The sequence below is a fragment of the Triticum urartu genome, chromosome 4, assembly GCF_003073215.2.
Source record: "Triticum urartu cultivar G1812 chromosome 4, Tu2.1, whole genome shotgun sequence".
Taxonomy (NCBI): domain Eukaryota; kingdom Viridiplantae; phylum Streptophyta; class Magnoliopsida; order Poales; family Poaceae; genus Triticum; species Triticum urartu.
This window is the reverse complement of record NC_053025.1, coordinates 545,098,243-545,107,458: the sequence shown is the minus strand read 5'-3', so window position 1 is coordinate 545,107,458 and position 9,216 is coordinate 545,098,243. Positions and strand designations below refer to the sequence as shown.

At 52.4% G+C, this 9,216-nt stretch overlaps 2 protein-coding genes across 2 annotated transcripts; one reads left to right on the top strand and one right to left on the bottom strand.

The window, feature by feature from the left end:
• The first annotated feature begins 607 nt into the window (after window positions 1-607).
• LOC125552561 (BTB/POZ domain-containing protein SR1IP1) lies at window positions 608-3,292 on the top strand. The gene is made up of 5 exons (XM_048716161.1): window positions 608-899; window positions 1,107-1,176; window positions 1,282-1,863; window positions 1,952-2,500; window positions 2,583-3,292. Exons 1-5 carry the CDS (start codon window positions 847-849, stop codon window positions 3,153-3,155), a joined length of 1,827 nt encoding a protein of 608 aa, XP_048572118.1. The 5' UTR covers window positions 608-846; the 3' UTR covers window positions 3,156-3,292.
• Window positions 3,293-3,740: 448 nt separating this feature from the next.
• Window positions 3,741-8,691, bottom strand: LOC125552562 (CASP-like protein 5A1). The gene is made up of 3 exons (XM_048716162.1): window positions 8,122-8,691; window positions 4,603-4,735; window positions 3,741-4,226 (listed from the first exon to the last, which is right to left on the bottom strand). Exons 1-3 carry the CDS (start codon window positions 8,331-8,333, stop codon window positions 4,035-4,037), a joined length of 537 nt encoding a protein of 178 aa, XP_048572119.1. The 5' UTR covers window positions 8,334-8,691; the 3' UTR covers window positions 3,741-4,034.
• Between the last annotated feature and the right edge of the window lie 525 nt (window positions 8,692-9,216).

Below are 9,216 nucleotides of genomic sequence, written 5' to 3'. Positions count from 1 at the left end.
CACTAACAAGCCGACCCAATAGCTACAACGCGGGTGCATTCACTTCAGCGAGACGGAAGCAGCACTGACGTAAAGCAAGATGTAGTCGCCGCGGTCTCTGGGGCCGAGTTAAACGGGTTCTTTTGGGAATCAAGTCGTTGTGGTCCTGATTAGTTTTTGGTCCATGCATATATAATTGCTAATGGCCCATACTTATATGGGCCTACTTTGGCCGGAAACTCAGGCGCAATAGTTTTGACCGATTCTCCCAGAATCTTGAGAATCGATCCTCCATTCAGCTTCTTCCAGAATCTTGTATCCAACTTTTTTTTACAATCCTAGTTGTGTGGGTTCAAGAGAAAAAGCTGGGTGGAGGATCGATTTTGATTATGAAAGAATCGGCCAAAAGAACCGGGCCTAAAAAACACAGAGACTGCAGCCCAATGAAACCCAGACCACTAAACCTCACTTAAGACAAAGATTCCAGTGGTTAAATGACGACAAGATTGCGAGATTTCCATCGCCGACACAAACTTCCAAAGCCTGAAGGGCATCTTGCTTCCAAGAACACCAAAAAGGAAGGCAGTACGCGAGAGAAGACAAGGACATGTCCGAGCCAAGGATGAGGCCGAGTCGACCAGAGCTGTCCGTCCGATTTTCTCCCACCTATCCACAGGGAGGGCCGCCCCGCCCCTGTGTGGCAGACGGACTCAATCCGCGAGTGTTGCTCCTGCTTCACTCACTCGATGCTCTGGCTGGCTGCCCCGATTTTCCCACGACGTGGACGTCGGGTGAGATAAAGATGAAGATGAGCAGAACATAGAGAAGGGAGAAGAGAGAGCGGCGAGCTTGCGTGAGTGCTCCAGGATGCAGACGGATACTCAGTTCACCTCGGCCGCGATGAAGAGGACCAGCGACTGGTACGTACCTTCCCTCTGCTGCCTGTTTGAATCTACGAGCTCGCCATTACTTTCGCGCCATGAAACTGTTTTCAAGCAAGCAGCAGCGTGCAGTGACAACCCGTATTTTATATGTGGAACAATCACATACTGCACCTGAAGTTCCTTATGAGGATTAGCACTAGTTCATGAGCTCGATCCGACAATTTTTTCAACTGGTTGGTGCAGGATCCGTTCGCAAGAATTCCCGAGCGATATTACCATCCAAGTCGGGGAGAGCAGTTTCAACTTGCACAAGGTAACCAGCCAACCAACCCCACCTTCGATTCGATTCTTACCGCGCGCTTAGAAACCACATGGAAAAATCAGCAAAAATCCTGAGTTCTGATGGCAAATTCTGCAGCTCCCACTGGCGTCTAAATGCGGCTACATAAGGAAGCTGGTGTCGGGGGCCAACGGGTCGAGGGTCACCCACCTCGAGATCGCGGGCATGCCCGGCGACGCCAAGGCGTTCGACCTCGTCATCAAGTTCTGCTACGGCGTCAACTTCGAGATCACCGCCGACAACGTCGCCATGCTGCGCTGCGCCGCCGAGCACCTGGAGATGACCGAGGAGTGCAAGCCCGGGAACCTCGTCGGCCGGACCGAGGCCTACCTGGAGGAGGTTGCGCTGGCGAGCCTCGAGGGCGCGGTCACCGCGCTCCGCAGGGCCGAGGAGCTCCTCCCGGCGTCCGACAAGGTGCAGCTCATTGGCAGGTGCATCGACGCCATCGCGACCATGACCTGCGGCGACGGCGGCCATGAGGGGCTGGACGACGTGGACGCGCCACCGAAGCCTGTCGATGACTGGTGGGCCGACGAGCTGACGGCGCTGAGGATCGATACTTTCCAGAGGGTCATGATCGCCATGAAGGCCAGGGGGTTCAAGGGCATCGCCATGGGGACGATGATCATGCTCTACGCTCAGAAGTCCCTTCGAAGACTGGTAATCGAGTCGAACACATCACCTAGAGCACAGTATATACTGTTGCTATAGCTAACGTCTGACAATGTCGACTTGTAACTTGTTGCAGGACATGAACGGGAGGGAGCGGAAGAAGATGGAGCCGAGGCAGGAGCACGAGAAGCGGGTGGTGCTGGAGACGATCGTGAGCCTCCTGCCGAGGGAGAAGAACACCATGTCGGTGAGCTTCCTGTCGATGCTGCTCCGGGCGGCGATCTACCTCGACACGTCGCTGGCGTGCCGGCTCGACCTGGAGACGCGGATGGCCGCGCAGCTCGGCCAGGCCGTGCTCGACGACCTGCTCATCCCGTCCTCCTCGCCCGAGGGCACCGGCACGGCCTACGACGTCGACGCGGTGCAGAGGATCCTCGCCGGCTACCTCGAGAACGAGGGCGAGGCGACGCGCCTGGACTACAACACGGACGACGACTTCGCCTCGGCGGCGTCGCCGCCCAACGACGTCGGCCCCGTCGGCAAGCTCATGGAGAGCTATCTCGCCGAGATCTCCTCGGACGTGAACCTGCCCGTTGACAAGTTCACCGGCCTCGCCGAGCTCATCCCGGAGCGCGCCCGGTTCAACGAGGACGGCATGTACCGCGCCATCGACATCTACCTCAAGGTCCGTTCATTATAATCGATCTTCATTCGTCTACTTGTTGTTATAGTGGATAGTGCTCAGATGTGATGGATGGTTTGGGCAGGCGCATCCGTCGCTGGGCGAGGGCGAGAGGAAGAAGGTGTGCGGCGTGATGGACTGCCAGAAGCTGTCGCGGGAGGCGTGCGCGCACGCGGCGCAGAACGACCGGCTGCCGGTGCAGACGGTGGTGCAGGTGCTGTACCACGAGCAGCGGCGCCTCCGCGTGCCGCCGCCCTCGCAGGCGCCGTCGTACGCCGGGGGGGAGTCGCCGGCGCTGTCGTACAGGCCGACGCCGAGCTTCAACGGGCGGGACCGGAGCGCGCCGTCCAGCGAGGTGTCGCGGCTGCAGCGGGAGAACGACGAGCTGAGGATGGAGCTGATGCAGATGAAGATGCGCCTGAGGGACCCGTCGGTGGCGGCGCCGGCCCCGGCGCCGACGCTCGCGGCGGGGGGCACCCGGAGCTTCCCGTCGTCGGGGAAGCCGCCACTGCCGAAGAAGCAGGGCGGCAGCGGCGGAGGAGGCGGCGGCGGGTTCATGAAGAAGCTCGGGCGGCTCAACCCGTTCGTGCGCGACCCTCTGGCCGGCGGCAAGGTCCGCACGAAGCCGCCCAAGGATCGCAGGCACTCCATTTCTTGACACTACCGGATGGTGTAATCTAATCGTCAGTTGAAGATAAATAAGCATGTTAGCATGGACGTAGCACTGTACAGCTTTGTAATCTGCGTCACAGTTCGTGTCAAGTTCCTGGAATGAAGAAACTCAGGCCATTGTAGAAAATTTTTGCAGCTCGGGGTTCAGTCAGTGTAGTGCAGTTCTGTTCCACTGGCCACCTGCTGCGATGTGGGCCGATCGGATCACTGCGCTCTCTACGATTACCACAACGTTGGAAGATGGAAGCATCTGATGTCGATCTCCACGATCCTCTCCCGTTTCTCGTGGGGGGATTGCGATAACGTTGGTATGGCTAGCAATGCATCCCCAGCTCAGGACAAACGACAACGAGCACCGAGACGTGGCTTGGAATTTGGCCCTGGTAGATAACCACGCCATATGGGCACGGGACAATCCTTGCACCAAACCAAGAGGCGAAAATGAAAAGATATCAGTGGATTCCCATTCTCCGATTCTAAGAAAAGATAGCAACATTGCTCCCCTACTCATCATGGATCAGTCGGCAACACATGTCTAGTCTAGGCTCACTGTATGCACAATACACGACAATTCAGGGCAAAACTCAACCAGTTTGGTTCAGGACATCAACCGTTTCACAGGGCACGAGCCTGCCTGGGTCAAAAGAATCCTAGTAGAGTCCCACAGCAACACAATGTTCAAAGACAAGCCATTAATTACCTATTCCATTTTTTACATAGGTGTAATACTAGATACGTGTGTGTCTCCACAGGCGCACATCAGCTTCCGATCACGATGCGATTAGCTGTGCCACTCTATCCAGATGTCGCTAAACCGTAACTTGGGCGCACAAAAAGTCAAGCTATATCTTCCTCCTTGTTGTTTTCATCGGGAAGCCATCGACCAGAAGTTCAGCAGGAAGGAGGGCGTGAGGGCAAACCAGCTCATGAACGCCATCGCCGTCGCGGTCTCGAAGCTGCCACAGTGGTTCTCGGCACAGATGTTCAGGTCGTTGTCGATCAGGACGGTGATGCCTGCTGACGAGCATGCTGCGCCGAAGATGAGTGCTGCCGTGATCTACCAAGAAACAGCCATGATCACTATATTAGACCTCACACAGTCAAAAGACAATGCATTTATAATTTCCAGGGTGAAACTAACATGCAGGAACTTGCAATAAAAATGCAGTTTCATTCAATTGTCGTAACCTGAGCACGTATTTTATCTCACTGCAAGATTTCTTAGTCTATACACCACACAGCCAATATTGCTAAAAAGAATGATGGAAAAGCGGTAAGTTACTAGATACATGGAAAAGTTCACACGGGTAACACATTTTATATATATATATATCTCAGCACATATTATTTAGATCAAAAAAGATGATACAGTAGATTGACCAAGTGAATCTCACAAGCATCAGAGACATGAACAGAGATGTCTATTGACTTACCCCATCTCCAATCGCAAACAGGCAAACAGCGCGGCGGTTCCTTAGACAACGCTTAACAAGCAATGCATAGATATCGACAATGGCAAGCGAGAAGCTCCACAGGCATTGCAATATGGTTGCTGCAACAAGATAGCTGACCAAAACAGCACTCCGTCAGTTTGTCAGAAACTAGAAATATAGAATAGCACTACCAGAGTAAACTTGAGAGAAGAAGAAACAAGCAAATAAACTAGACACAGCAGAGCTTCCTTTTATAACTCCAAAGCATGAACACAATATGTGTTGCTTGCTGTAAACTGGGCTAACAAATAAGTGCCCACCCATGTCTATCTCACTAAAATACAAAATTTAGATCATCCACTCATCAAAAATGCAAATGTTGAATTTCTGTTACGCACAGGCATGCCCATATAATAAGCAGTAACAAAACCAGAGAAACTTATATGTTCAAGAAGGCTTAGCTAAATAAACTTGGAAAATATAAAAGGAGCACCATGATAGTTTTAGATGTATAAGTGTAAATTGATTCCTCTTAAAATGTTACACTGAAGTACTCCCTCCGTTCCTAAATATTTGTCTTTCTAGGGATTTCAACAAGTGACTACATACGGAGCAAAATGAGTGAATCTACACTCTAAAATATGTCTATATACATCCGTATGTAGTAGTTCATTTGAAATCTCTAAAAAGACAAATATTTAGGACAGGGGGAGTACATAGTATGATCGGATTTCCACATTGTAGTATGACCCTAGGGGTATTTTTTTATCTAATATCATTCAGAATAACTACATAATTAACTTGAAAGGTTGGGACTAAGTCGTTCTGTACAAACCCAACATACTTGTACCAGGAATTGTATAGTAAGGTAAACAGTGCCACAAGCGTAGTTTGTATCAGGAAGACCTTGGTTTATATATATGAATTCGGAAGGGGTGGCCCCTCTTTCTTAAAAGAAAAAAATTCCCAGAAGCACACACACACACACACCCCTTTCATTTTATCAAAAAGTTACTTTGAAGTACGTATGATAGCAAAAATAGGAAAATGCCTGCTAGTCCCCCAGTCTTTGCCAAAAGGAAATTTTGCGCTACAACTCAATTAAGGGTGTGTTTGGTTGGGGTCACCAAATGAAATGTAATGGGTCGGTTGCGTCCCCAGAGCCCATTCCAGTGTTTGGTTTGTCAAAGGAACGAGAACCCCCGCCGATTCCAGAGAATGGCATATTCCCTGTTTATGCAGAACTAGGCGGTACCTCCAAATTGAGCGGACGACACAGAACGGCTCGCTCGACTTACGCTCGTCTTTCCTCCCCGAAGCCACATCTCCCTCCCCAACCTTGCGCGCGCCGCCGCCATCAGCCCCACGGCGCGCGGCCATCAGCTGCCCTGGCCACCCCCACATGTCCCCCTCCGCTGCGCCGCAGCTCCCTCCGCAACCTTGCATGTGCTCCCGCCGATAGCCCCACCGAGTGCGGCCATGACTGGCCACCGCCACATCCTTGCGCTGGTGCTGCTGGCCGTCCCGCCGGCTGCATCCCAGCCGGGCGCACTTGACGTGTCCCACCGAGCAGGGAGGTCGGGCAGCCCTCTCACTCATCTTCTTCAGCCGAGCAGGGAGGCCGGGCAGCCCTCTCACTCATTTCCTTCCACCCAGGCATGGAGGCTGGGAGCTACTAAGGCACCATCGTCGGGGAGCTTTGGCTGCTGGACCAAGGAGCCCGTGGTGTGCAGTGACATTTGCTGTGGGTGTTTCTCCAGATCAATATACTGCAGCGTCAAGTACATCTGTTCTTCTGCATTCAGTGTTTCGTGGGTGTTCTTCTGTACTGCAGCGTCAAGTACATTTGTTTATTACAATCGATGTAATCAAGTGTTCTTCAACATTCAGTTCAGTTTAGTTTTCTATCAAAATCTAATTCGGTATGAATCAATGTAATAAAGTGAGACAAACAATTTCATTACATTCCATCTCTCAAACCAAACACCAAAATGTAACCATTCCATTCCTCGGAACTGCTCCTACCAAACATAAGGACGGAACCGACCCATTCTAGTGGAATGGAACCATGACATTCTGTTCCACTTCGTTCCCAAACCAAACACACCATAAAAGAACTTCATAATATGGATAAGACATAAGGGATCTCTGTTTTACTCTGGTAGATAATGTAACAACCCACTGTTCTGCCCATGGCAGTTTCATAAATAGTGAACAGAAATGCAGTTTAGTACATTGAGGATAAGTAGAAAAGGACATGTGGATGTGATATTTATGTTCCTATTGTAGTTCACTAGTTTGTAACATGGGGATCGTACCCCTGAGATATTCAGTAGACATTGAACCACAAAGCAAAACCGTCAACAACAACAAAAACCCTATTTCATATTGTAGTTCACCAGTTTGTGACATGTTCATATGCATGTGGTGGCATTATATTCCTATGATGTGACATGAAATTGCATGTTTTTTGGAAGTAGCAAATAGGTTAATCTTACAATTAGTTTCTTTGCTTCTAGAATCCTTGGCTTCATATAATTAACCTTACTAATAAATTCAGAATTCAAGTACTGCGCGCACTCCCTTGTTTTTGACACTTCGATCCAGCATACTGTCATCTCACCTTGAAATCGTGCACGTTCAGTGGAATAGCACATATATGCAGGGGATTGTACTACAACACAGAATTGTCAAAATAAATAAATAAATAAATACACCCTATTTCTGGATAACAATAGTCTTCACATGATTACATTTGCTTGCCCCCTCCATAAATATACTGTACTATGTATACTTATCCGCCTTGTAAATGTTTAAAGCAACTTTCTATGCATGCCAGAACACAAGTGCCTTACTAATACATTTAAGCACATTTTTGTCATTTTTTCAGAGGAGAAGTCCGTTGTCGTTAGAATTTGTTTTTAGCTGCCTATAGTATGCAGTACTAGATAATGATACACAGGCAGTAGTAGGTCACTACAGATAAGCTGATGCCTTTTAGTCCTCATCACTGAGGCAATCCATTACATTCAAAATGGAGAAAGTCGGCCAGAAAGATCAGAAGGTAAGTGTAACGAACTTATAGTCCAGAAGGTATAGTGTACTGAGGTTGGTACCCAACTGCCTCCAAATCCACACTCCTATAGTTCGTTATGAGCTGGGTTTAGCATAGACACATGTTCTCCACAATTTGTATTACAAGCATCACTCCAACCTTTGGGAACCTATTACCGAAATGAGCTAAGCTCCAACAGATGGAGTGATTAGAGTACATAGCGGATCAGATTTTCCGTTCCTGAACACACCGAATTCCCCACGGCCCCAAGCTTTAAGAGCGCACGCACACTTGACCCACCGGTGCATGTGAGATCATATTTCCTTTCTTGAGCAACGATTGGAAGTAGTAGTGGAATTGTAAAGCGATTGATGCTCGGGCCGTACAGAGCCAGTTGGGGCAAATACTAGTACTAGCGCGGATGATGAGAAATTAGTGGGATGGGGACTGGGGAGGAAGGTTACCAGAAGGCGCTGACGGAGGGGAAGTCGTTGGTGGAGGCCATGACGCCGAGGGCGACGCCGGCGAAGGCGAACTGCGCGAGGCGGAGCGCGAGGCCGCCGGCCGTGCCGGGCATCCCGGGCAGGTCCTTCATGAGCACCCCCGTGGGCTGCTCCACCGGATCCGTCGGCGGCGGCGCCTCCACCGGGTGCACCGCCGGCCTGCTCGCGAACATCTCGGCCCCCGACGGTGCAGGCTCCCCTGCGCGCTCGCCTCCCGCCTCGCCGCCGCGGGACCGGTGGTGGCTGGGGGGAGAAGGGTTTGGCCTCGCAGGGGACTGGATTGGGCGGAGTGGACGAGGGAGGGAGGGGCCACGCGCCGGGGTCGATCAGGGAGGGGAGGGGAGGGGGGGCTCGGGGGAGGCGCCGCTTGCCGTTGGTCTGCCTTGCTTTTGGCCGGTGGGAAAGGCGACGGCAGTTTCTGGGGAGCTGCAGCCGCGACGGCACGCCGTGGGGTCTCTCTCTCTCTCTCTCTCTCCTCCTCCGCGGCTCCGTGTCCGAGTGGTGGAGGGAGTGGGAGGGAAATGGGCCGGGGCCGGGGCCGGGCTGACTTTGCTTGCTTGCCCGTGCCGCCACTGTGCGCGGCGGGCCCGTTCCGCCCGTCCTTCTTTTCGCCTGGCCCCGCCTGTCTGTAACTCTGCCAGTGCTCCAGCATTTTTCCTGCCAGTGCGATCTCCCCCGTACGGATCACTAGCGTGGCATCAAGCAAGGGGCAGACGGACGAGCCGTTTGGTTTGAGCGCGGTGGTCGACGGCGGAGATCACGACCGCGGTGCCCGGCCGTTGCACGGACGACGCGCCTCCTGTAGTACGTACCTTTGCCGCGTGGCGTATATTCCGTCCCCCGGCGCCGGGAGCCGGGAGGGAACGAACGCGCGTGAACGGGATCCGGGCATGGGTGGTGGAAGCGTAGCCATGCCATGCTGCCATCCACACCACGCGCGTTGCCGTTCGGGTGCGGCATCGGCGTACGCCGGAGAACGCGCATTGCCGTTTCAGCAGCGAGAGCGCGGTCGGGGCTTTGCCTCCCGCGCGGGGATTCGTTCGGCCGTCGCGGTCA